Source organism: Colletotrichum fructicola, assembly GCF_000319635.2.
Source record: "Colletotrichum fructicola Nara gc5 chromosome Unknown KSG_Nara_v1_contig05, whole genome shotgun sequence".
NCBI lineage: Eukaryota > Fungi > Ascomycota > Sordariomycetes > Glomerellales > Glomerellaceae > Colletotrichum > Colletotrichum fructicola.
In genome coordinates this window covers 4,196,668-4,223,357 of record NW_027094055.1, presented here as the reverse complement: position 1 = coordinate 4,223,357, position 26,690 = coordinate 4,196,668, and the positions used below count along the sequence as shown (strand labels likewise).

At 52.9% G+C, this 26,690-nt stretch overlaps 8 protein-coding genes across 8 annotated transcripts; 4 read left to right on the top strand and 4 right to left on the bottom strand.

The window, feature by feature from the left end:
* Positions 1-1,512: 1,512 nt before the first annotated feature.
* Positions 1,513-3,094, top strand: CGGC5_v009905 (Bifunctional solanapyrone synthase; the record flags this gene model as incomplete). Its single annotated transcript, XM_066152233.1, has 2 exons — positions 1,513-1,977; positions 2,429-3,094. The coding sequence occupies 2 exons, from the start codon at positions 1,513-1,515 to the stop codon at positions 3,092-3,094; spliced, it is 1,131 nt and encodes a 376-aa protein (XP_066008519.1).
* Positions 3,095-3,238: 144 nt separating this feature from the next.
* On the bottom strand, positions 3,239-5,487 carry WAR1-3 (Transcriptional regulator WAR1; the record flags this gene model as incomplete). Its single annotated transcript, XM_032025552.1, has 6 exons — positions 3,239-3,798; positions 3,875-4,146; positions 4,243-4,458; positions 4,519-4,739; positions 4,813-5,203; positions 5,372-5,487. 6 exons carry the CDS (start codon positions 5,485-5,487, stop codon positions 3,239-3,241), a joined length of 1,776 nt encoding a protein of 591 aa, XP_031877907.1.
* Positions 5,488-6,133: 646 nt separating this feature from the next.
* Positions 6,134-8,158, top strand: mlcE-4 (Efflux pump mlcE; the record flags this gene model as incomplete). Its single annotated transcript, XM_032025551.1, has 6 exons — positions 6,134-6,397; positions 6,473-6,549; positions 6,600-6,651; positions 6,704-7,478; positions 7,533-7,693; positions 7,748-8,158. The coding sequence occupies 6 exons, from the start codon at positions 6,134-6,136 to the stop codon at positions 8,156-8,158; spliced, it is 1,740 nt and encodes a 579-aa protein (XP_031877915.1).
* A 471-nt stretch (positions 8,159-8,629) lies between these two features.
* On the bottom strand, positions 8,630-10,075 carry CGGC5_v009902 (Delta(24)-sterol reductase; the record flags this gene model as incomplete). The annotated part of the gene is made up of 1 exon (XM_032025550.1): positions 8,630-10,075. One exon carries the CDS (start codon positions 10,073-10,075, stop codon positions 8,630-8,632), a length of 1,446 nt encoding a protein of 481 aa, XP_031877902.1.
* A 1,250-nt stretch (positions 10,076-11,325) lies between these two features.
* CGGC5_v009901 (uncharacterized protein) lies at positions 11,326-12,477 on the top strand (the record flags this gene model as incomplete). The annotated part of the gene is made up of 1 exon (XM_032025548.1): positions 11,326-12,477. One exon carries the CDS (start codon positions 11,326-11,328, stop codon positions 12,475-12,477), a length of 1,152 nt encoding a protein of 383 aa, XP_031877970.1.
* A 578-nt stretch (positions 12,478-13,055) lies between these two features.
* Positions 13,056-17,989, bottom strand: ZRA1-7 (ZEB2-regulated ABC transporter 1; the record flags this gene model as incomplete). Its single annotated transcript, XM_032025547.1, has 10 exons — positions 13,056-13,491; positions 13,546-14,009; positions 14,063-14,685; positions 14,745-15,057; positions 15,111-15,477; positions 15,532-16,118; positions 16,169-16,412; positions 16,469-16,812; positions 16,864-17,315; positions 17,371-17,989. The coding sequence occupies 10 exons, from the start codon at positions 17,987-17,989 to the stop codon at positions 13,056-13,058; spliced, it is 4,449 nt and encodes a 1,482-aa protein (XP_031877969.1).
* Positions 17,990-18,921: 932 nt separating this feature from the next.
* vrtR1-2 (Transcription factor vrtR1) lies at positions 18,922-24,535 on the top strand (the record flags this gene model as incomplete). The annotated part of the gene is made up of 14 exons (XM_032025546.1): positions 18,922-19,018; positions 19,111-19,145; positions 19,210-19,264; positions 19,374-19,630; positions 19,680-19,695; positions 19,751-19,960; positions 20,011-20,477; positions 20,525-21,006; positions 21,061-21,406; positions 21,463-21,647; positions 22,267-22,369; positions 22,444-22,791; positions 22,844-23,311; positions 23,363-24,535. 14 exons carry the CDS (start codon positions 18,922-18,924, stop codon positions 24,533-24,535), a joined length of 4,242 nt encoding a protein of 1,413 aa, XP_031877973.1.
* Positions 24,536-24,664: 129 nt separating this feature from the next.
* PbP450-1-3 (Cytochrome P450 monooxygenase 1) lies at positions 24,665-26,418 on the bottom strand (the record flags this gene model as incomplete). The annotated part of the gene is made up of 5 exons (XM_032025545.1): positions 24,665-24,824; positions 24,878-25,044; positions 25,095-25,409; positions 25,481-26,278; positions 26,344-26,418. The coding sequence occupies 5 exons, from the start codon at positions 26,416-26,418 to the stop codon at positions 24,665-24,667; spliced, it is 1,515 nt and encodes a 504-aa protein (XP_031877972.1).
* Between the last annotated feature and the right edge of the window lie 272 nt (positions 26,419-26,690).

The window sequence follows — 26,690 nt, the reverse complement described above, 5'->3', positions numbered from 1 at the left end:
GCCAGCCCACAGCAGGTTGGAGCCTTACCAGGGAGGGCTGCAGTCGACCTGACAACCTGCCTAACCCATGAGATAGAGAGGGCTCTAGATGCAGGGCTTACAGCCACGCTAGCAACAATGGACGTTAAGGGGGCGTTTGACTCCGTCCTACGAAACCGACTTATTATCAGGCTACGGCAGCAGGGCTGGCCAAGCAGTCTGATCAGGCTGATCTACACCTTCACCTCTAGCCGAACAGCCCGGGTCAGGCTAGAGGATACTACTACAGAGGACTTCCCTCTATCCTGTGGACTACCACAAGGCTCTCCGCTGTCACCTATCCTCTTCCTGCTCTATATAGCTGATATCCTAGCTGATGATCAGAAGCTACGGTTTAGCTATGCGGATGATATAGGCTTAGTAGCTACTAGCCCCTCGCTAGAAGCGAACGCTACAGCCCTAGGCCAGGAGATCACTAGTATCCTCAGCTGGGGAACAGAAAATAAGGTCGCCTTTGACCCAGCTAAGTGTGAGGCAATCCACTTCAGCAGAAAACATAAACAGACAACAAACCTACCCGATATCCAAGCGAGAGGCCTAACTATTAAAGCCTCAACAAAGCCTATAAGATGGTTAGGGGTCTGGTTTGACAGGAGACTCACCTTCCAACACCATGTAGGAATAAAGGTAGCAGCAGCAAAGAAGGTAGCCTATTTCCTACAGCACCTTACAAACACAAAAGGGGGGCTCCCAGCAGCTGCAGTTCGAAAAGCAGCTATTGCTTGCGCCCTCCCGATAGCCTTATATGGAGCGGAAACCTGGTATGCAGGCCTAACTAAGCCAGCTCTAAGCAGCAACAACGGTACTAGAAGCAGTACTGCTTCGCAGATAGCTACAGTCGGCACAGGGCAGAGGGGTCTAGCCTGTAGAGTCGGAAGAGTTATTACAGCAGCAGCAAGGGCTATCCTACCTGTCTGGAGGACCACACCAACCAGTGCCCTCATCCGAGATGCTGGCCTACCTACAGCAGAGGTAGCCCTCGAGGCAGCGCGACTACGCTTCGCTATACGCCTACAGAAGGTTGACCAACAACATCCCTTGGTCCCAAGGCTTCTACAGCTAGGGCGGCAGCAGACCAGGCTCCAAAGGACAGCTGGCCTCTTACCTAAGTGCCCAAGGCCAGCACTCCTACAGCCGCAATACCTCCCAGGGTCCAATAATCTTATAGTCACACAGACGAAGGAAGTAGCAGCCAGGATCTTCCAGGCCTGGCTCAAGACGGTGCCAAAAGAGCATACTATCATCTACTCAGATGGCTCTAAAGCCCCTGATAGCGCTACAGGATTTGGCTTTGTTATCTACCGTAAGAATAAACGCATAGCCCAGGGCTGCGGACGCCTCGGCATAGCAGAAGTATTTGATGGCGAGGCCGAAGGGGCGAGGGCAGGGCTGCGACGGGCCCTCCTTACCTCCCAGGGCCAGCCTATACATGTCTGTATCGACAATACCAGCGTTATCCAGGGGATCCGAGGCATGGCCCCAGACTCCTCACAAGCTGCCTTCCTTGAGATCCAAGAGGCAGCTAGGATATACAACATACAAACCCACTGGTCCCCAGGGCACCAGGGTATCAAAGGAAACGAGGAAGCAGACATCCTAGCTAAGGAGGGCACAACCCTGCCAGCCCCTAGGGGCCAACTAGCTACCCTATCAGGGATCAAACGGCTTGCTAGAGAGCGAATATACCGCCAGCATAGAAGATGGTGGAAGCAAGAGGCAACGCCCTTTTACACCCAACTAGGGCTTAAGGCTTTCCTCGCCTGCCCTCCTGAACTGACCCTGCCACGGGCGATCCTTCACCATCTCCTAGCAGCCCGTTCAGGGCATGGAGACTTCGAGCAATATCACCAACGCTTCAACCATACAGAAGCACTACTTACCTGCTCCTGCGGGGAGGCAAAGGCAGTAGACCACCTAGTCTACTGCCGAAAGACCTTAGTGAGGCGGCTTCAGTGGCCCACCCTCCACCCTTCTAGTTCACAGGAGCCTATAGGGCCTATAGGATCTCTTGAGCAGTACTATAAGGGGCTAATTACTGATCATGAAGGCTTCCAGTCCTTTCTCTCCGTGACAGACTTCTTCCAGAAGATCTGCCCGCGGTACTAGGGACTAGGTCTTGACCTAGACCTTAGTAACAACCCCCTCCTCGTAGAGGACCGGAAGACCACAACGGAACTAGGGAACCAGCGGGAACTAGGGACGAATAGAACACATAGTAGCCCACGGGCAAGATTTGGAGGACGTTAGGAAGAGGCGTGTACTGTAGAGTATATAGCTTGAGCCGGCGGCCCTCCACGCCATATACCCCTCGGGAGGTCGGCCGTAAGGGCGGCCGCGCCCTTGCCGCCACGGCGTTAAATATAACAACAACAACAACAACAACAACAAGGACGCTCCTCCTACTGGCACAGCCATCCTCACACACGCCGATACCTTCGCCGACAACAAGCACCCTGCAGTGTTTGACGGGTTCTACAGTGCCGAGCCCAGCAACATCACAGAGACCAACGCATACCACTCTGAGATCGCCGACGGCCTCGTATTCCCGGGCGGCGTGACCCGCAACTCCTTCTGGACGACCTCATTCGTACTGGACGCGGGAATGATGCAGACGGCCTTCGAGATCTGGCGCGAAGAGGCTAAGGCCATCGAGGATATCGCAACACAGCAGTTGCAGCTCCAGATCTTCACGCGCGCCGAGTTCGAGTTCGCGAAGCGTAACGGAGGCAACCCCACCAGCTTCGCTGAGCAAGAACGGCCTCTCGGGTTCCTGAACATCATTGCCATGTGGAAAAACGCCGAGGACGATAAGATTGTCCACGCCACGCAGCAGCGCATTGAGGACCGCGTGAATGCTGCTGCAAGGGAAATGGGGCTGTACAACGGGTTCAAGTACACTAACTACGCCAGCCAGTTCCAGGATCCCTTCACCAGCTACGGAGCAGAGAATAAGGCACGACTTTTGAAGATTGCGAAGGACTATGATCCGAACGGTGTTTTCCAGAACCTCGTCAGTGGTGGGTTCAAGCTCACGCGCGGGCCTGAACATGTCTAGGTCATGCCCAACTTCAACGGCAACGCTGTTTCATAGTGCGAATGCACACAATCGGCAGACATTTGTGATTGTCGCGCTATTCATCATAGGCTAAGAATTGAGACAGTGATTATCGATTGTTTCCCGCTTGACGCTGACATATTGTCAGATATTGAATAGATCTGACCACCACGCATCGGTAGCGTTGTACGTAGGCATGGCCATCAAGCTATGTGATACAACCTCCACGTTGCCGCTGCCAAAGTCCTCGAGCCCCGTCATTTCATCCTTCCATGCCTTACTCATGCCTTGAAAAACGTTGATAGCCCACGTAAACGCCTCGTCTTCGCCTGTCCCGCAGACGGGAGACCACAGTACACTGGCAGCTCTCAGTTGCTCGAAGACCGCAATGAGTTTGTCCAGGGTCGGAATCAGATCCAGCGTTTGCCTAACACCAGACCGCGACCAAGCAGTGTCATCCAGTGTATTCAACTTGTGCAGGGATACCATCACCCGGACCAGCTCAGAGTAGCTGAAAAGCGCCATGTCACCGTACAATCGGACGTCCGTTGTGTAGAAAGTGCTGAGCCATGCTCTGACCGAGTTCAGTTGCCCTTGGTAGATCTCAAATCTCTTCAAATCTGGATCAGTGGTTTGAGGTGGAGAACATAAGGACGACTCGAGAATGAGAAGCTCGGTGAAATGGTAGTGCTCAAGCACAGCGGCTATGGATCATGAATGTTAACGATGCTCAAAATGCATGTCACTAGTAACATCGTAAGAATAGTGGAGTGCACTTACGGTGTGTGGATGCAGCCGGGCCGAGCTTCTCGCTGCCAATGATGGCTTGAAGCTGTGAGCGCAGGGTAGACGTATACAGTTCGCGCAACTCGTGATTTGGATTCGACCCCATCAGATTCATATTCTGTATTTGATTGATGATCAATTGCATCCGAGCCAAACCGACGAGGCTTTTGTCCTGATCGAGGTCGGTTTGAACAAGAAGACTGGCGTATTCGTCAAGGACAGTAGACCAACGCACCCCTTCTGGTCCCTTCGTGGCGTACGAGGCCCTGTAATTATGCATATGTTAGTAACGGAGCTCAAAGGGTAGCTGGGAGTAGTCTGGAATCACAGGAAACAAGTTGGAGGCCGGGGATATAACCCACATAGAAGTAATAAGAAAGGCACCTAGCACAGCCCTGCGTTCGTCGTTGGTTCTCTCCCGTCTGCCACCTTCAGAGTGGGTATGCGTCCCCGGACTGCAGTATTCCTTCGGAGGAGCTTCCGTGGGAGGTATGTTCAGCCCCAAGTCATAGATCATAAGGATTATCAATTGCGAGAACAAGGAATTGTAAAACTTGTCCCTTCGCTGTAAATGTGACCTGCAACGATGAGCAACTGTGAAAAGGCACATCAGGTTTCGTCGGTTCCGGGTAACGAACCATCCTAGGGTAGCTATTAACCCAAGAAGAAGATCCAGATTCTTCTCTCGTTCTACAACGACCCTTTGAAATATGATCTCTCGGACCTTATCTCCGAGCGCCAGTCGTCGCTTGTTAGACCTGGATGTTACGCTCATGATGTTCAGCCATAAAAACGGATACGTCTCCTTAAGCTGCTGAGAGGAGACGTGCGGTGGTATATAGTGAAATGGGAAGAACAGCTGTTGTGTTGTTGTTAGTAAAACTTCCTTTGACCCCAAATATCGGCATCAACGGTGACGGTGGGAAGCCTACAATAGTCTCTTCTCTGAATTTTCTCAGCGACTCTTCTGCCTCAGCTGGGGATGGCTCGTCTATTGAAAGAGCGTCCCATCCATTGGGCGATTCAGATGTAGAGGGCCATTTGGCAACCGTTGTTGCAGGTGTCGGGATAGCGGCATCAGGAGTCGGGTTTTGCAATAACTCCGCATCGTCTTCCTCATCATCTGCATCTTCCTCGCAGCCATCCTCGTCGATGGTCTCTCGGTCCGACTGCGCTGGCGGCAGACCTTTCTCGGCTCTTAGGAACGAGGCGAGATCATCAAGCTTTTCCTCGAGGCGTGTCACCCGATTTGATGCCTGAGACCTGGGTTTGTGACGGCGCGCAATCATAGAGGGTGTACATTCCTTCTTCAGGCGAAAACATCTGTAAACCATCTCCGGTTAGTCTAATTTCAACTATGAAGTACTTCTTGACATTGCCCAACCCATAAATACGGCGATGAGAATGTCATAAGTAGATAAATAAGAGACGATTTTCCATGCAGGAGACTTCTCGCATCGCTAGGGAAGGCCAAAAGAGATGGAATCTTACCTCTCGCACGGCGCACCAGACTCGCGGTAGATGCATTTGCACTTTACTTTGGCACAATTCATGCATGCCTTTGAGCCCCGTCCGGCTGGAGATTCCGACACCAAGGGCCGTTTCATGTTGTGACCCGGACTGACTAACGTTATAGCGGCTCGATGCGAAGTCAATTGGGGTTGCAGATGGAATCGGCATAGAGCAGACGGATGGAACAGTTAGACGGCGGGTGCGACGGCGGCGGAACAGGGTCATATTTGTTGAGCCGTCCCTGCGGAACCGCACCAGATGCCTGCGCAGGTTGCGCCGCACTCAAAGATCATTCTTCCCGTCTGACAACCCACCTCGAAGCGGGCGTTGGAGGGACATGCATGAGCACAGGGTCATCTGGATGCTCTCATTGGATCGCATATGGCAGTACGTAGTGGCCGGAGCCGGGGCTGACGTGGGGCCGGCGGACCCGGCACGCGTGCCTGCTCCGGTTCAAGACATGTACGTACAAACTGCGAGTGAGGAAGCTGTCGCAAGACAGAAGCAATCAGAATGGAGGCTGACAGAAGGAGATTATCCTCCGGGGGGAGGAAGGGTGACCATGAAGTCTCTCCATACATCATAAGATGTCCTGCGGTACATTTGTCCGGGTCGACCGCAAGTCTGCTTCTGAATTTTAAGCACTTCAGGATTCTTTTTACTCTCGTTTTCCTATTTCTACACTTCAAACTCCTGTTAAATCAAGTTCTTTGACAACTACGCCCCACTAGCACCATCAAAATGCCTCCCGAACAGTCTCATGAATCTTCCGCAGGGCGTCGCCACCGCCATCTCTCCGGTGCTGAGAGTGAAAACGCTGTCACGGTTTTCGATACTGTGCAGCCATCCATCGATGGTGTTGCTGATGACTTGGAGAAGACCACCAAGATCAACACTGAGGACAACAGCCAGGAGTATGTCAGCGGAGTCAAACTTGGTCTCATCGTCGTTTCGGTCTCCCTGGCTTGCTTCCTGACAGTGATGGATATTTCTGTCATCAGTACTGTGAGTATTCAAATATTCGTCGATCAAGTACTCCAGTTCGTCGCAGAGCAATGGCTAAGGTACTGGTGTCTACAGGCAATTCCCAAGATCACCGACGACTTCAAATCCCTAGTTGACGTTGGCTGGTATGGCAGTGCGTATAATCTGGGCAGGTAAGCTAAGGATTACTCCGATCGACATTTCGCGACTCACACTACACCAGTGCGGCACTGGTGCCTCTGACTGGCAAGATGTACAATCACTTCAACCTCAAGGTATATGACTCCCAATGAAATGCAATCACTGGTTCTAACGCAAGTCCTTAAGTGGACATTCCTTGTCTTCTTCTTTGCCTTCGAACTTGGCTCTGCACTTTGCGGAGCAGCACAGACATCGGCAATGCTCATAATCGGTCGAACTATCGCAGGACTGGGTGCTTCTGGTATCATCAACGGATCATTCACGATCATCTCCGCTTCAGTTCCCCTCGAGAAGCGACCCCCTTTCATCGGGGCGTGCATGGGAATTTCCCAACTTGGCCAGGTGATAGGGCCTCTCATCGGTGGTGCCTTCACGACAGGTTACACTTGGAGATGGAGCTTCTACATCAATCTGCCCCTTGGAGCCATCGTCGCTGTTCCTTTGGTCATTATCCACATTCCTGAACAGATTGCAAAGCAGAGCCCACTTCGCGTCCTCAAAGGCCTCCACCGTTTCCTCGACCTCATCGGCTTCGCCTTATTCGCTCCATCAGTCATCATGCTCCTTCTCGCCTTGCAATATGGGGGAAACCAGTTTCCGTGGAAATCATCTCAAGTCATTGGTCTTTTCTGCGGCGCGGGTCTCAACGCCGTTGTCTGGGCTTTCTGGAACCGTCACAAGGGCGATGAAGGCCTCATTCCGACTTCCATGGTTAAGAGACGCATTGTCGCCATTAGCTCCCTAAACTATGGGCTTTTCATGGCCGTGGTGTTTGGTGGTGTTTTCTACCTGCCGATCTACTTCCAAGCCATCAAGGAGAAGAGCGCTATACTCAGTGGCGTTTATCTCATGCCGAACATCCTACCACAAATACTCACGACAATCTTGACTGGTGTTCTGGGTAAGACCCATATCCAAGCTTCATTCAGTCAGTCATCGCTAATATGTCTAACAGTCCCAAAGGTCGGCCGGATCCCGCCATTCGCTCTATTTGCGGCGGCTACAACAGCAATTGGCAGCGGCCTTTACGGGACCTTTCAGCCGAACACTTCGACCGGGAAATGGATTGGATACCAGATCCTGGCCGGAGTCGGACAAGGCTTTGGCTTTCAAATGGTAAGCCAACTTAGATGTTCTAGACAACCTTCGCACCATGTGCTAACGGGTTAGCCGCTGATTGCCATCCAAAATGACACCAAGCCGGAGCATCTCGCCGAGGCAACTTCACTCCTCGTCTGGGCGCAGTATGTTGGCCCGACGATCTTCATCGTAGCTTACAACACTCTCTTTACCTTCAGCCTGCGCTCGGAGATTCCCAAGCACGCACCCAATGCGGATGTGGAGGCTATTGTTGCGGCTGGAGCTACGAAGTTCCGCAAGCTGGTGTCTGCTGAAGATCTCCCAGCTATCCTGGTCGCGTATGCAAATGCTATGGATCATGTGTTTTTCTTGGTTGCGGCAGTCGGTGTCCTTGCCTTTCTAGCTGCCTTCGGCATGGGTTGGAGAGATATCAGGCAGAAACCGGCTGCACCAGGGACGAGCAATGATGACGACGGATCTTCTAGTCCTGCTCAAGCTTGAGATACCAGCTCCAATTTGAAGCTGTCAGGAGCATGCACGGTAGAATTCTATCTTCTCTTAACCCGTAGAAGGAATAATCAGTCCATCAACATTTCGGCACAGTTTAGATCATATAGACACGGAATTTTGGGCTTTGTATGATCTTAAACGTTTCCATGTCCGTTTTGCTCCGAAAGGTTCCCAAAGATGCAACGTGCCAGGCCATTGCGACATATAGGCCGTCTGTAAAATTTCAGTAAGAATCATTCGTGTGAAATGCCATGGGCAGAAGCCAATACTATCATACATCGTGGGCTCACACCCTTCATGCTGTCTATAAGAAGGCCCAAAAGAATGCAGAAGGCCGATGGATCATCAAAAGCAACCGCTCGTACTATCAGAACAAGCCTTAACCATTCTACAGACTTCATCATAATCCTCCCAGCGAAACAACAACGCGAGACTTGTGGCTCATACAGCGATGCGTTCCCGTTACTTTCGAATTGCCGACCAAACTCCAATGAGACCTGCAAACGGCCAGGTGACCGCCACCTTGTCCCGAATAGACTTCCTTTCCTTTTCCTTCGTAACGTCAACCACAACCTTGTCGTAAACATCCGGTAAGCTCGTCGCACTATATCGCTCTCGAAGTTTCGTGTACCAGTTCTTGTCGTACATGTCCCAGAACTCCTTTTCCGTGTAGTAAGCATGTGAGTACAACACCTTGCGCCCGCCCAACTCCATGAGCTTTGCCTCTAGATCTCGGTTTTGCCGCATGAAACGGTCAATCTTCTTTGACGAATGGCCCCAGACTCCCACATTAAGCATCGGCTGTGGTGCCTCTCCACCCGGCTCTGTCGTGTAAGGGTGAAAACTGGGGGCCTCGATGGCACGCAGAGGACACAGCCAGAGGGGCCAAATTTCCATGTTGTCAGCGACGTAGTCGATGAAATTTTGGACTGTTGAGTATGGTAATGATAAATCGTGCACCAAATACTGGAAAGTCATCCGGCTGCCACCGCCAAGGCCTGCTTTGTATAATGTCCGGGTATCCATCAGGCGGTTCATCACCCGTCGTGTTATGCGGTTGAAAGGGACGAAGCCGAAGTACTTGAACGCCAACTCCCCCATCCAAAATGCGCCGCGATCATACCGGAAGAGATAGTCTTGCAACGGCACATAATCTGGAGTTGGTACTGCATTTGTAATGCGTTTTCGCGCATGCAGATAGAACCACGGGTCCTTAGCTTTGCTGAAAGTTTGTGGCTTGTGTTTTACTGGCAAGTCGTCTGTGAGTTGGCCAGTTACCACCGCCGCGCTGGTCCTCGAAAACACCAATCCCTCGACATAGTCGTTATGAGCCAAGTTTGTCTCCCGCTGGATCGCAGCTATCGCATCCGGGATCCTCGAATACGGGTGATACGTGACTTTCACAAACTTCTTCGCCGGCAGCAGCCGCAGCTCCAGCTTCGTGACGATGCCGAGCGTCCCCAGCCCCCCGGCCGCACCCTTGAACAGATCCGCATTTTCCGTCTTTGACGCATTGACGACCTCGCCGGTGGCCAGGATGATTTCCACCGCCAGCACCGTTTCATCAAAGTAACCGTACCGAAACGAGCTGCTCTCGCCGGCGGACCCGGCAAAACCGCCACCGACGGTGATGCCGGGGAACTCCATCACCACGGGCGGGACCATGCCGGCGCGGTAGGTCGCGGCGACGAGCTGGTCCATGGCGACATTGGGCTCGACGATGGCGACGGCGGCGGCGGTGTCGATGTGCAGCACATGGCGCAGCTCGCTGATGTCGACGACGCGCTGGCCGTGGGCGGGACGGGTGCTGCTGGTGGAGCCGTGGAAGATGCGGAAGGGCTCCCGGCGCGAGTGGAAGTCCTTGACGATCTCAGAGATCCGCTTCACTGCGACGTTGTGATCGTTCATTCCGCCCAGTCAGGCAGCCAACGAGGGCCGGATATTACTGGATACTGGAACTGGAGATGTAACGATCTGGGGCAGCCGCAGAATGGAACTCTGCCGGACTGGTGTTGGGCCTCTTCAGCAGTACCGGGGGAAGAAGAAGAAAGTTGTCGCTTGGAGGTTGGAAGGTGTAACGAGGACTGTCGGAAGTTCAGGGCGACCCACTTTGAGCATCTTGCGGTCACCGTCATTGGCGTCAACGCGTGTTGGCGCCGATTCAGTCGTGGATGACTAACGGGTTGCTGGTGGTGAGTGTGCATAATCTTGACCCTAACCCTGCATAATTGTACAGATTGCACTAGTGCTCGAAACCCAGCAAGCGCCATGGACAGACCTCTAGAGCTCCTTAAATGGATACTGGATTCATTGGAAAAAGAATTCCGCTTTTCATGTGGGATTTCCTTCCCAAAGTTAGTTTGGAGGTGCGGTTGAGGACATGTGTGGCTGCTGCGATACCTCGATGCACCATGGTCCCTGGCGAATTTCTCACAAGCGTCAACCTCCGCAAGGCAATGAGGCAACTGTCTACTCTTAAAACTCATAGGCAGAAACGCTTCAAGAGGAGCGTTGTAGTCAAATCCGGATGCTTCTCGGGGAGGACAAGAGCCCCCCACTCTCAAAGTTCTAGATCCCGCCTGTTCCACAGTCCGCTTCATTTGGCCCAGCAGTCGCCGGTTTCGCCTCTGGGATGGGCGGCCGGTGTTACGCAGAAACGCGCAATATCCCTCTCGGCGTAACACAACCATGCAGCCATCACCATTCTGAGGGTTGCAAACTTGTGGCCTTCCAGGGTTTGGCAAACACTGGAAAAGTCGCAGCCTACCCAGGCAGCATCAACTTCGGATAGCGACTTGTTTGCCTACAATTAGTGCTTACAACAGTCAGGTTTAACATTTCACCTGCCGTACCCCAAATTCAGAGCAACTCTGGTTATATACATCCAGAGGCATAATGTCATGCCGTATTACGAGTCCATCGCCTATCGTGGTCAGCTTTTCGCCAAGCTGCACTGTAGTTGGGGTAACACGATAACACGCTGCAGGGAGCCGCGCCAGTGACGTAGCGGGCGAAAATGCTAGGATTGTCATTCGCGCCCTTCTATTACTTAAAACCCCGCGTATCACCAACTTGCCATTCACAAGTTAGCACTTCACCAGCCATCAAAAGCATTAAATCTCTGCCTTATTGCCAGAAATCAGTTGACATTCATCAAAATGAGCGGTGAAGGCTATGTTCGCCCCTACATCCGCGACAGAGTCGTGATTACGGCTCAGTGTCTGTGCAAGGCACACACCTTCAAGGCTCAGACTTACAGGTCCAACCTGCCTCTGAAGGCCTCATGCTGCCACTGCAACTCATGTCGACACGTTTCGGGCGCGCTGTATACCGCGTGTGTCAAGTGGCCATCGCCTTCTGAGCACCTGGCCGATCTCAAGAAGTACTCTTACTCCGATAGCATCGACCTCTACTCCTGCGGAACATGTTCGGCACAGATGTTCTGTCTCGGCCCCGCCGTTGGAGACGTTCCTTGGGTGGTCACTGGCGCGCTTGAGAACGCCGAGGACTTGGTTCAGTACGCAAGCCACATGCACGTCGGAGACACCATCGACGGGGGAGCTTCGGTCTGGTTGCCTCGGTACGCGGACGGCGCGCCGGTCAAGCGGTGGAGAGAAGGCGCCGGGAAGAGCGAAGAGTTGCCGCTAGATTGGCCTGGCGCCAAGGCCTTGTCATCTGAGACTCTCAAAGCTGGCCCAACTCCCGACATCACGCCGTTCAGGTGCCACTGTGGTGGTATCGACCTCAAGCTGAAAAGCGGCGCTGATCTCGGAGACTTCCCGGAAGAGGACCTCGACACCTGGTTTGTCGACAAAGAAACGCTGAAGTACCGCGGAAGTCTCGAATGCTGCGACTCTTGCCGACTCAGCTTTGGAGCAGACCTGATGGCGTGGACCTTTGCTCCTCTATCGCACATTGATTTTGGCGGAGACAACCCACCAGACGCAGCCAAGTTCCCCAGGAACGTCAGCTACCTGAGAGACGCAGTCACGGCTAAAGACAAGGATCCACGTTTGGGTACGCTGGCGATGTATGAAAGCTCTCGGGACGTCCAGCGTTACTTCTGCTCAAAGTGCTCGGCCAGCGTCTTTTACGCGGTCAACGACCGACCCGGCATGGTGGATATCGCAGTTGGACTGCTGCAGCATCCTGATGGGGCTCGTGCGGAAGGGCTGCTTAAGTGGCTTGACAAAGTTGGTTGGGCGCAGGATGTCGCGGGAGGATGGCGGGAGGGGCTTGCGAACACATCGAAGAGGCTTCTAAACGAGTGGACCGAGAAGACTCAAGGACCTGCCCACTCAAGTCATTAGTTGCCAAAAGCTTCTTCTCAAAACTCAACATCCATCTTTCTATCTAGTCCTACTAGCCCTCTCGTCTCATCTTGAATCCAACAGAGTCTCGTGAACACTTGAGGCATCTCACACACGACCCACCCAGTTCCACCGAGCTGCATAAGCCTCTCGCTCCTGGCACTCCGGCATCCACAACGGGATCCAGATCCCGCTCCGATCATCAACAGCGCCGATGGTTTAGTGGTAAAATTCTCCGTTGCCATCAAGCAGCGTCGGGGAGCCGGGGGTTCGATTCCCCCTCGGCGCAATCTTTTGCCTCATGATAGATCTGGAAGTTTCATTTCGCTTTTTTGACCTGGCAGGGTGCACATCGAGATGACCGTTAGCAAGTACAGCTGTCTATGCTCCAAGCTTATTGCCTGAGCAAGTGATTGTAAGTTAGACTACAAGCGAGTAGATGAAATGCATTAAGGTACCGTTATAATTCTAGATGCTAAATGATCTGTATCCAAATTGATGTAGTCCGACTTTTCCTGAAAAACACCTCTCCATCTATGTCCCGAATTTCGCGATGGAAGATAACGTGTTGCTCTGACTTAAGCAGTCTTCTTCTTCCATAGCTGCGACAGCGAAAACTTCTTCGGCACCCGAGCCAACCAGTACAGCCCCAAAGCAGCAAACAGGTTGAAGACGATGTACACAAACATCAACCCATAGTTGCGCCACCTCTCGTCATACGAGGCGGACGTCATGGCCAGGAACATGTCGGTATTGGCCAACGAGCAGAACTGGCAGGTATCCGTGCTTTCTGGGTTGTAGACCCTGCCGCCAGCAACCTGCATGTACGTCTCCATGTAAGCTCCGCAAGTGACATTAGCGGGCGGCGAGAACTGCAGAAGCTCCAGCGGCGAGCACTGCACGGCGTTGTGAGCGAGGCCTGTCGAGAGGAGGCCGTCGACGAGGTATGTCAGTGGAGAGACTCGGTACATGAACTTCCAGAATGTGGGAAGAGAGCCCATGGGCACGATGACACTGTTGGTTGTTAGCTACTTCAACGCGACTTTCTGAGGAGGCATGTCTACTTACCCGCAGAAAATGAGGCACATGGCAAACAAAAGTAGAGACAATGTGGCTCCAATCTCGGCTGTGGGCACGCCGGCAACGACCATGTCCGCAAAAGTCGACTCAAAAAGCATGAACGCCCAGACAAGTAAGAACATCAAACCTCCGCGCTCAGTCACCGCGTCTGTGGGGATCGCATTGCGGTACATGCCGACGAGGTAGTAGAAGGGGAAGAAGATGACGATCGCGGCCAGGGTGTTCCAGGGAAGCTCGACGATGATGTTCACCAGCATGAAGACGTACCACGAGTACGCGCGCGAGGCTCGCTCTCTGGCTTCGTACTGCTCTCGCTGAAGGATGAAGTTGGGCATCGTCTGGTAGACGAGGAAGGCGAAGACGACTAGGAGCATGAAGATGGAGAACATCTGGCTTTGGAGGCCTTGCATCGTGAGTTCCGCCTTGTAGAATGAGACACCAATGAAGAGACTCTGTGGTTGTTATTAGCTATCGTGTCAATGCATCGGGTAGTTGGAAGACTTACAGTTACGCCTGACAAAATCAGCTTCGAGTAGATGTACGAAGGCGTGCGCCAGTACTGCTGGAACACACGTCTGGTGCACATAGCCAACTGCGTAGAAAACGGCGTCGCGTAAGTCGACATCTTTTCGCTAGTCCCCAGAGATCCAGATGCAGGCGATTCCTTCTCCAGTCGTGCGAGCTCCCGTTGCACCTGGACAGACTCGTCGCTATCCTTCCACGTCTGATGCCAATCCCGCTCCGCCTTGGCACCCGGCGCCGCTCCGATGACCTTCAGCATCCACTCGGCGGGGTTCTCATCCGGACCGCAGGGGGTGGCTCCGTACTGCTCAAAGTAGCCTGTGAGCGTCCGGGAGTTCTCGCCAATGTCGCCAAAGTAGACTGTTTTACCGCCGTGGGCTAAGAGAAGAAGACGGTCGAACTGCTGGAAGAGGAGGGCGGAGGGCTGGTGAATGGTGCAGAGGATTGCTTGGCCGTTTTCGGAGAGCTTTCTGATAAGGGATGCAATGGACCACGCCGTTTGGCTGTCGAGGCCGGAGGTGGGTTCGTCGAGGAAAAGGAGAAGGTCTGGCTTAGCGGCTAGCTCGACGCCGATTGTGAGGCGTTTTCGTTGTTCGACGTTGAGACCTGTCAGGACAGGTTAGTCTGCAAGGGTTTGGAAGATGTTTAGACAAGGGAAAACTTACCTTCACCAGGAACGCCGACTATGGCATCAGCATAGGCTTCCATCTCTAAGAGCTCGATGACCTCCTCGACATAGGCGTATTTCTCCTGCTTGCTGATGGACGCAGGCTGTCGAAGCATAGCACTGAACTGCAGCGCCTCGCGCACCGTGGAAGTCTCGAGATGAATGTCCTGCTGCTGCACGTAGCCCGTCTTGCGCTGGAACGATTGGTCCCTCGGTATGCCGTTGACCAGCATGTCTCCCGAGACGACGCCCATCGTAGCTCGATTGGCCAAAACATCAAGCAGGGTGGTCTTGCCAGCACCAGTAGATCCCTAAAAGGTAACGTCAGCATGAATTCGTCAGCGCGACGTTTGATACTCCTTACCATCAACGCAGTAAGCGTTCCGGGCTTCACCCATCCTGCGACGTGGGAAAGAATGCGACGATCTTCTCCGTTGATCGTGATGTCGTAGCACACGTCCTTCCAGTGGAAGACCGCCTGGTGCTGTTGGCGAGTCGGTTGTCTGGCCGCAGGGTGGCGCGGAGACGAAACCACCTCTTTCTCATTGCGATAAACGCGATCAGACCGCCCATTTTCCTCGTCAGACACCGCCTTTGAGGGAGTAGTGGACTTGTGCCCCTTGCGGAAAAGCAGCACCTCGCCCTTGGAGCGGTTGGTGGTGATGAACTCGGCTGCCACAAGGTAGACAGTGAAGAAGAAGATGATGTAACCAATGAGAATACCGAAGTTTCTAGCCTGAAGTTAGTGATGTTCTACTGTCATTCCGCTCACACGGTTTGCTTACCTCCACATGTGAGACTTGTAGTAGCTGAAATGAGCATTCATGTAAAAGTCGCCATCAACAAAGTCGGCCCCCGGCATGGCCCCAGCTACGGCACAAGCACGCTGAGACGGTGTCGCGTTCGGATAGGCCGGCACGTAGTCGGCGCAAGGAAATTGGCGTCCAGTGAACTCGTTCGCGACCAGGCTCTCGAAAGCGTAGGCGATGGGGTTGATGTAATTGATCCAACGAAGCCAGCCCTTCATGCTGCTGGTCGGGAGGATGAAGCCGGTGTAGATGACCAAGGCCAGGATGAAGATCGCGGCTGGCGTCAGAGCTTGATGGATCGTCCTCGAGGTCTGGCCGATGGTGCGCAGGATCATGGACATGGAGAGGGTGGTGGTGAAGCCAAAAAGCAGGAAGATGAAGAATGCGTCTGCTTCCTGGCGGAGCTTGGCCATGAAGTAGAGCGGAATGTTGAAGGCGAGGGTTGAGAGGATCTTGCTGGGAAGGTCGCAAATTGTGGAGGAGATGGCTTCCGAGAATGGGTGGTAGAGGGCGTATCGTGCATGCTTCTCGACGACCGGTCTTTGCACGTAAAGTGTGAGGATCTGATAGTCTGTTAGCAAGTACTCAAGGCGACGTTGTGCATAAGTCTCACCTCAAGAGCACTGCTCAGCCCGTTGAACAGGATGGCGAAGAAGATGAGGATGCAACGAGAGTTCATGCTCGATGCATCTGCTGGCAAGTCGAAGAAAATGCTGCCCAGCACGAGCGAGATCACCATATTGCCGAGTACCGTCACAAAGAAGAACAGCTTGTCGCCAGAGAGTCGTTGATACCCACGCGTCATGCAGAGCCAGACTTGCATCGGCACAGAGATGGTATACGGTGACCTCGAGGACCTGGCAGAAGATCAGTATGAGCACTTGCGAGGTCTTTGGAGCGGTGTTGGAATCACGTGAGAGACTGCTTGTGCGCCTTGCGAACTTCAGAGAACTTGTTCACGCCTGAGCCGTCCATGGGATACTGCTCCTCGAATGAGTGGATCTCCTCCATCAAACGAGCCCTCAGCTGGCTTCCTTTCCACACCGTCGCAAACTCGTCTGGGCTTCTGGGCACCCTATTCTCGAAGCCAGGTCTGACGACGCGCTCGGCGGGGTTGGTGAGAGATGTTAGGAAGTCGGCGGTGGTCTGGCGGTCGGGGCAGGCGTAGCCCATTTCGACGAAGTAGTGCTTGGCGAGTTCCGTAGGACCGAAGTAGATCTGCCTGCCCTGGTAGAGAACAGAGACCTTGTCAAACACCTTCGTTTTGTCAGTATTTTTTCGCACCGGTTTTCAGAAACAAATACTTACATCGTATGCCGGCTGTGAAGCCTGATACATGGCCACAACGGCTGATGTCTTGGCGACATTGGTAGACAACCGCAGCGTCTTGGCAAATTCGAGAGCGGTAGCACTGTCCAGGCCTCTGGTGCTGTTGTCCCAGCACTGGATCGGGCTCTGGCTGAGGGTGACCTCTGCGATACTCACTCGCTTACGCTCGCCACCGCTGACGCCTCTCACAAAGTCGTTGCCGACCTTGGTGTTGATAGTATGGGAGATACCAAAGACGGCCATCACGACGTCTCGGAGGTGCTCAGCGTATCTCTGTCGACTAACACCCGGCAGACGGTTCTTGGGTGTTCTGGCCAAAGCGGCAAAGAGAAGCGTCTGCCCGACCGTCATGTGAGGGAAGTGGATATCGGTTTCGGCCTGGTAGATGACTTCGCCTCGGAATGCTTTGTGCATGGTCTCCATCGGGATGCCTGGGTGAAACCTCGTCAGCTTCATCTATGATGAATGGGATAAATCAAAACAAACCTTGGTAGCTGAGATGTGAATGCGACTCAAGATGCAAGCCGTTTGTCTCTCCGGCAATGGTCTTCAGCAGAGTCGAAACTCCACTTCCTGGTCGTCCCAAAACCAGAAGCATCTCACCACTCTTCACAATACCATCAAACTCCCTCAAGATGTCAATCTTCTGCCTCCTGTTGCTGAAGAACTGCTTGATCATCATGGGGCCTTGGAGCAAGACGTTCAGAACATCTTTCTGGTAGTCCGTGTCGGTACCGAAGCCATGGACGCTCAAGTTGCGCCACGCGACGCCAGCTTCTAATCTGGGAAACTTTTCGGGGTCGTGGTCAGAGTGCTGGAGCAGGGACCTGGTCCACTTCTTGGCGTTGAAATGCTCGCGGCTGCTGGGATCGAGAGAAGGATCCTTGGAAAGGAAGGGGTTGACGAAGGAGCTGTTCGGACGGGTGGACGTGCGGACAAGCTCTAAGCTGTAGCCACGAACGAGCTCGTTGACCCCGTCATCGCTGATTTCCAGGTCTGTCTCGTCGCTCTGGTGGTGCTGTTCTTGAATCGTCTTCTCCCGGAGAGTGTCGTTGGATGACGCTGGCCTAACGTCCTCATGTGGACTGACTAAGTGTTGGTCCATGACTGAGGATGTCAGTGAACCCTCGGCAAGAGTTTGTGAAATGAGTGAAAAGAAGACAGCTTGAGAGATTCAGAAATTTGATCCTGTCCCTTATGTGGGTTTTTACAGATTATTGCCTTGGGGGACACCTCTTTGACTGCCGTACTGGGAAATTTTTGAATGTGACCAGGATGGCTCACAGAGAAACCTCTGTGACCACCTAAGGGGTATATGAAGATTATGAATAGTTGATGGAGAAAGGGCTTGGGGAAAGAAAAGGTCATCCACAGAGAAGTCTGACAGAAGTAGCGCAGGGTGTCCATCGCATTAGTACCTTGAACTCCCACCACCATAAGCAAGGGTAAGAGATATTTACGAGCATGTGAAATTGTTTCTTGACACATTGGAGACGCCATTGATGCATGCCACGAGGAAAATACAGGGTCTCGTAACTTCGCCAATCTTGATACCGAGCCATATCACCATCATCTCGCCCGAGCTGACGATACGTGTGCCTGGTGTGCGAGTCGAACATGCATCTAAGTTGCCTCAAAGCCTGCAAAAACTCTCCGACATGCAGCCCACGTTCGCCAAACACGACATCTCGGCTCCGAACGATCTTGAGCCGCAGATAGCACCCACCGGTGCCTCGCCCATTCGTCCAGACGCGATGTTGGCGCGATGATCAGGGGGCCCGCCCAACGGTTTTATTGACACCGCCGGGCGCCCGGGCTTACCGAATGCGGCAGTTCGGTGCCGAGCACCACACCATCACCGCTCCACGAGGAGGGCCGAACCTTCAGACGAGCTCCACCCCCTTAAACCAAAAAACATCAGAGCTCCCAGCTTTGTGTTTGCGGTTCTTCGCCCGTCCATCCTCGTCGCCGAGTTCTTGCACATTCTGTTGACTGTTTTTTGGCTGCTTACGGGTTGTCTGAGAAGGTCGGCCGAGCATGGCTGACAAGCCTGAATCTAGCCCCAGCCCCGCTGCGGGTGCCCGAATCCACAAGTCCTGTGATGCCTGCAAGGCGCGCAAGGTCCGCTGCCCCAGTATGTTTCCTCGGCCGACTTTCACTGCACCAAAGGGGGTAGCTCGACTGGAAGATCTGGAAGATCTTGTGCTAAAAAATTTTCTTTGGCAGGCTCTGGGCCACCGGGTCCTTGTGCAAACTGTGTGGTAATTACACTGTAGTCATGAATGTTTTTGAGTCTTGCTTGCTGACACTCGTTGAACCGGGAAGCGGCGGAAAGCAGACTGTCGCTTTAGTGTGAGAAGACTTGCTCACAGACGAAATGGTAAGTCTTTTGATTCCTCCTCCACTACATCACCGAGATGATTTTGATGATTATCGTTGTTGAAAACGTCGCTTGGCGTTGGGTCTCCGTGCTGACTGTCCTCCTGTAGTTGCGGGCCAACTCTTACCAACAAACTACTCTACCGCCGGGCAACAAGCCCCAGCTGCCCCCGATGCGAAGGCAGTCCTTGATCTCTCGACTACCACCACTGGTGAACATAAGTCAGTTTCATCTCCTTTAGGCTCGCCGCCGCCAAAATCTCCTCCACATCGCATTCAAGAGCTGTACGTCGACCGGGCTCTCACGAGAGCACGGCGGCCGCCGACAGCCAACAGCAAGAACTCGGAAGACTTGGTCTTTGTGCCTGTATGTAATATCGCCCTTCTTTCGAGACCACGTACTGAACTGATTCTAGCGCAACGGCATTTTCGGTACAAACAACATTCAAGGATCAATCACGAAGCCAGTAGTCACTAACTTCAACAGGTGGCCGCAACAGTTTGACCTTCTTTTCCGACAGCAGATTACTTTCGCTGTCAACCCGGCTCCGCAATAACAAGGTCAATGAACTCGTCGGCAGAATATCAACTATCGTCAATGGCCGGCTGAGGCGGGCCGACTCGACCGCCAACACCCGCCGAATGCCACAGCCTGAGTCGGTTACCGACAGCACCAAAACATCATTGTACATCCGAAGTAAGGGCTTTCAGTATAGATATGAGAGCATAAGATTGACTTTTAGCCAGTGTACTTCGAGCGCGTGCACCCTGTGTTCCCCTTTCTAGATAAGGCGCTGTTTGAGGCGACGGTGAATGGGCCCAACTTCCTCACACTTCTCGAGCGAAGCAAACCCTGGTCATGTCTGTATCACACCATTCTTGCGCTGGGATCACAGTATGCGGATGGCGGAACATTCGAGGCAGGAAAGGGTGAATCGTGGAGGCTGTTCTCGGTCGCCCTCGGCGGCTTCTCAGATCTTCTGCTTCTTCCCGATTCACTCACCATACTACAAGCTTTGACGGCAATGTCAGTCTATGGGTTGGGAATATGCGGGTTGGCTGTGGAACCGGTCATCATGTCCGAGGCAGCAAGGCGAGCGCAGATCATGTCGACCAACAATTTCACGGGGACAGCCGCTGTCGCGTATCAGAAGGCCTTCTGGATTTTGTACACCATTGAGAAGATTACCAGTTTTCACTTTGGAAGGAGTTCGGTAGGTGTCTATCTCTACAACGACGGATTCATGCTGATGATCGACAGAGCTTTGTTGACAGCGACATCTTCTGTCCCATACCCCTTGTCCCTGAAGCAACAGTGGGTGACTTTAACTGGTTCCTGCACTTCATACGATTCGGACGTCTGCTATCACGCGCATACACCTCGCTTTTCTCAGTGGGCGTTTCGGGCAACTCCAACTCATACTACCTGGATGTAATCAGCCAGCTGACAGATGAGCTGGAAGAGTGGAGGTCCTCGTTGCCTGACAACGGATTCAAGCCGGACGGACTTGTTCGCCCCCAAGTTCTCTTGACTCCCTTGGCCAGAGCTCTTTCTCTGATAGTTCACTACCTGTACAGCAGCCTTCTACTGACACTGTCGAGAACAACCTTGGTATATCTCCCAAGTACAGAGGATGCGTCGGTCTTGGCAAGGAAGAACTCCATGAAAGCAATTCTTGGAGCATCTCGGTCTATCTTGGAGTTGACCACCATGATTGAAGTCGAGCCATATACGGTGACTTGGTAGGGAAGCTTGATTTTCACTACGATATGTCAGCTGACTGATTGGGGCGTCAGGGTCATTGCGGGAATCCCAATAACGGCACTCTTCGTCTTGTTTGACATCGTCGTCCACGACCCGCGCCAACCGGAAGTGGCTTCTAACCTAGCTCTTCTCGACATGGCTGCCGGCCACTTCAGCAGGATCGAATACGCAAGTGGCGGGACCCTGCCAGGTTCGCTCATCGCCGAATTCGCCAAGATCGCGAGGGACTATGTGAATGAGATTCAACATGGCGACATCAGAATATCTGGTCTCGCGCGCTCATCCACGGCGACGCAAGACCTGGGCACATTTCTCGCCAGACCGCCGTCTAGCAGGAACAACATGAAACCCATGGAAATGACGCTGGACCTATCAAATGTGAGTCAAGTTGTATGGTACCTGACGAATCCTTCCTAACCAAAATTGGCTCACAGACCATGCCTGGTGACGCTTTCACGACCACTGCCATGACCATGCCGTCAAGCTTTGCGGACTTTTCCTTCGACAATGGCCTTGATCAAGTCTCACCCGGCGCATTGATGGGAACGGACGTGATGGGAATCTTTAGCTACTTTCTGCCGGACTTGGATCCCATGTTCTATCAGGGGCTTTCTGCAGAGTATGACTTCTCTCAAGGGGGACCTGTAAATATGGACAAGTGAGGGGTGAAAAGTCCGCACCGTTTACAGACGAGCATGTATTTCCAGTTGTCGATACCCCAAATATTCTCCGCATCTTTCACATCTGATCAACACATCTGATTTGTAACACTGGGTCAATAACCCATTTCCGTCGTTGCAGTTCCCTTTGGGTCTTTCTTGATCAATCGCGATAATTTGTAGCGTGACTTGACATTTCTGCTCGCTGTACAACATGATCACAAATCGTGCACAACTCTCAAACTCCGCAATGTAACCTCCCATCCCGTCCGTCGCCAAGGATCTTCCGCCCCTCTAATTGTCGAATCAAGGCTAGCGAATCCCACAAAAAAGAGGATAATCTGCACAAGTCGCCTGACCCCTGCCCAATTTACTCCGAAAGATGCACAAATTGCAGTGCAACGTCATTCGTCCGGATCGTTTGAGAGTGCGAAAGTCCGTCTCGACAAAAAAACGGACGAGAAAAGGTCACATCAACACTGTCAAGAAAGATTGAGAAAAGCAGTCTGAAAAGGGAAACAAGCGAAAAAAAAAACCAGCGTTCATGGCATCCGAAAGCCCAGTCTCACGACAAAACAGCAACGCGACACCCGGAAAGGGCCCGCACGTCTTGGCCTGCGTTTTCTGCCATCAGCGCAAGATCAAGTGCGACCGAAAGTCCCCCTGCGCCAACTGCATCAAGGTTTGTCAGCGGGCAGTCCTGCCGATGGAGCCGGATCCAGTGTGCTGATGCGAGATGGTGTTTTCCACCCCTAGGCCGACCAGCCGTGTATCCCCTCCACGCGGGCGCCCGCGGGAGCGGGTAGGAGACGCGTGGTTAAGGACTTGTTGGAGAGACTCAATCAGTGCGAGTCGCTTCTGAGCCAGGTCGCGCCGCGCGATGTGGAAGGACGCCCCTTCACGAGTGAGACGCCCCCAGCGTTCCGCGATGTAATGACGACGGCGTCGGCGGCGGCGGCGGCGGATAGCCCGTCGATGATGTCGTACGTGAGCTACGAGGAAGCTCGCAAGCAGCCGGACCAGAGGCCCACTGGCAAGATCGTTGTTGATGAGGGACGTCGTACGTTTATGGACAGCCCCCTACGCTCCAATGTCGTGGATCATGTAAGTTCTCATTTGCAAAGTGATGGGTCGCGCAAGTCTCATTTAGTTGCAGTTGCAATTCTCGAAGCTCAGTCTCAATGATCAAGCCGATGAGAGTACCGGCGCCTCAAACACCCCCTCGGTAGCAAACACTACTGAGGATGGAAGCTTGGACAGCCGTGAGTCCATGGACTTTGACATCCTGGCCCTCGGCGCGGTAGAGATGCTTCGCCTATGGCAGGTCTTCTTGGAACGGGTGAATCCGATGACTAAAGTCATTCACGTTCCCAGTTTAGAGCCGCTCGTGTTCGAAGCTGCAACAGATCACGGCAATGTGGCCCCTGACTTTGAGGCCCTACTCTGTTCTATTAACGTCCTAGCAATCATGGCTTTATCCGAGGCCGAGTCTGAACAGATTCTGAACGTTCCGAAGAACGCAGCTCTAAGGAAAGCCAGCCTTGCTCTGAAAAAGGCAGTATCTAAAGTCGACTTTCTCCGTAAATACAACCTTACCATATTACAATGTCTAGTCTTGTACTTGGTAAGAGTCTTGAGGATGAGGCCAGAATCCTTCCCATTAACATCACACTAGGTATCGCTCCAGGGACAGTTCGATCGCCACGCGTCATGGATCCTGACAGGGATGCTCGTCAGGATAGCCCAGAGAATGGGACTTCATCGCGACGGAGAGCTAATCGGCCTTACACCATTCGAGACCGAGATGCGCAGACGGATATGGTGGCAAATCATCATGCTCGAAACTAAATACGCCGTTCTCGCAGGATTCTGCGATACGCTATTGCCGCCAAATTGGGACACCAGGCTGCCCAGTAATCTCAACGACGCGGACCTCCTGCCTGGTTCCTTAGAGCCCTTAAGGTCCCGAGAAGGCGCCACTGAGATGGCATTCTGCCTAATGCTGTACGAATCACGGCATTTCTTCTGCGAGAACCCCGTCCCGGAATTCGAATCTGTCGTCTTAGGCCAGGGAGATCTGAATGCGGATAGATCAAAGGCCATTGAAGGACCACAGTCCCTGGACAAGTACCGCGTGATAGTGGACCAGCTTGAAGAACGACTCATCTTGGCAGAGAAGCGATATTGTAACCCGACCATTGGAGGGATACACGTCTTGGCCTGCAAACTTCGACCTCTCGTGGCCCAGCGGATGCGCGACATGATAGCCCACGCTCGAGAACCCTGGAAGGAGGACGCGGATAGCCTTGCTGGCCAGCAATCATTATTCAGGCTCTGGGTCATCCACTTCGAGAGTGACCTAAACTGGTACGACACTATCGACGACCGGTTCCGGTGGTACCCCAAGCTTCACCTCCAAGCAGACGCATTTTCTGTCATGATCGAGTTGTTGCAGTGGCAGCCGGTGGGAACTTTGGTCGATAGGGCGTGGAAAGCCATCGACAGAGTCTACTTTTACCACCCGGAGCTCTATGATCTCAGCAAGCGGGAGAACGTGCAACGTGCGGAGAATTTGCTGGCTGGATGGCAAAGACGCGAGCTGGCGTTCCGCAACGTTGGCCAGAGCGTCGAGACACCAGTTGTGATCGAGAGGCTTCGGGGCAGTGGCAACTTCCCAGCAAGCAAGGCGGAATCCTTTCCGGAGTCGTTTCCAACCGCCACAGCAGACTCCACCTTGTTTCCCGGTCTTCATAACTCTGGATTTGAAGGGTTCGATGGGAACGTGCTTCTCAACACCGACGCGGCCTCGTTCTTTTGGGATGGTGTAGGGGAACATCACGCGCATTAGACATATCCTTTGGAGTTTGCGGTGTACCAAATTCACTTTTGAAGCTTACTAGTCTCATGTAGAAAAAAACACAACTCTCCCAGTCTCTGCTCAAGAATCTTTCTCTTCTTTCGTGACTCAAGGTTTCTCTCAACGTGCGACGGGCTTCAGGTACACGTTGAGAGGGACTCGGTCCCAAAGTCCATAAGCTCTTTGCCGCTTGATCCAATCCCCGTTGCCTGGGGCTAAAGCCATATCGAAGTCAAAGATAACCCTGGCCAGAACCATTCTCATTTCGGAATATGCCAGACTACACAAACTTTAGCAATAGCACTACGTTCGAGGTTACAGAGGGACACTTACTTGCGGCCAATACAGTTGCGAGGTCCCACGCTAAACGCCTGCAGAGAGTCAAGACGGTTCACATTTGTCTTCTCACTCTCCAAAAAGCGCTCAGGGTCAAACTTCCATGGATCTGGCCAGTTATCGGAGCTGTGGTTTGAGGACCACTGTTGGATCTCAACAAGTGTCTGACTATCGTTAGCCGTCTATGATTTTGATTCGGGTTTGGATTTCTTACGCCCTCAGGGATGTGTTGTCCACCAATTCGACACCCGCCCTCTGGCGCCTCTCGGATGATACCTGAGGTCACTGGTGGATAGAGCCTGAGAGACTCGTTCAGTACCGCTAACATGTATGATAGCTTGCTGACTGAGCCAATGTTGATCTCGCTTGAGTCTTTGAAGGCAGATCGGACTTCCTTCTTGAGCTTTTCGTAGACTTCTGGATGAGTGAGTAGGAGATATGTGGTGCCGGACAGGGTGGTCGCGGTTGTCTCTGAACCTGCTAGAACGAGAATGAGTGCGTTTGCAGAGAGTTGATCAAATGACAGATTCTTTCAGTAAGGGGTCGGTCAGCTCAAGTCTCACATAAGGAGGGCACTAAGTGAGTCCTGATGATACTTACCCACTCCTTTCGTCTCTTCAAAAGGCCCTCAAATAAATCATTTCGATCGTCAGTCATGCTCATTCTGTTCTGCATCATTTCGTCCGTGTTCTCCCGGACTTGGCTCATAGCCTTCATTCCACCCATCTTGAATAAGGCCTGCACAACAAAGTTCAAGCCGATGTACTTTACGGAAGTCATGACTGAGCCGAAGCGGATCGCTCCGAAAATGAAGGCCACCCACGGATGATAGTCAGCGCGTTCGAGACATTGGAATGACTGCCCAAAGATGAGGTCGCCCGCAACGTCGAAGGTTGTCCAATTATACCAGCCCGCCATGTTTTGAGGGCTTGTACCATCATCGGCGAACTCCTTCAGTCTATCAGAGAGCTTGTCAATGTACTTGATAATCATGCCCTCCTGCTCTCTCATGGAGGCGTCTGAGAAGCCGTGAGCCAGTGCTCGTCGCAGTCGCTGATGTTCCTCTCGATCAGCATTGATGATGCTTTTAGGTAGTTCTTCCACAGTCTCTGAAAAGATCTTGGATTTGTTCATCTCAGTTGATCCTTTGCTGCTAGGCTGGAAACCGTAAATCTCCTTCCACGCATCTGGCTGCGTGAAGGACAAGTGGTTCGGGCTGATCCGAACGACGGGCCCGTACCGGTCATGCAGCTTTTGAGTGAGGAAAGCCTGTTTTCCGATAGCATTTTGAAACGCCCAGGGCAAAGAACTAGCACGTTGCAGTAGAGGCCCAGGATAGTCGCGAAGGGGATGGAAGAAGACGTTATATCCTGCCTGAAGCAATTGCCAAAGGACAGCCTGTCAACAGCTGGTTAGAGAGCTCGCCCATCAGTCTCTCCATGCCACCCGATTGCGTCACTTACTGTGACAAGAATGATTTTCAAGATCGGTACGTAGTGCTCCGCGAGCGCGCCCGTGAGATCGGCTGCCTTCAACATCGTGAATATCAGTGTGCAATGTGTAGCGACCCCGCCTGAATGGTGATGAAGGTGAAAACTCTCGAGAAATTATATAGCGAACGCGTGTTCGCCCAAGTCTCCCAACAAACACACCTCTGCCTCCCGGAACTGCACCTAATTCGTCTGTAGATGGGATGGGCTGCTCAATGCACAGGGAGTATAGGCTCTTGGGATGGGCGTTTCGGTGTATTCAGTCACTCCGGACCAATCCCGTCCGTCGATTTACTAACATTCATGCATGCAGGAACCAT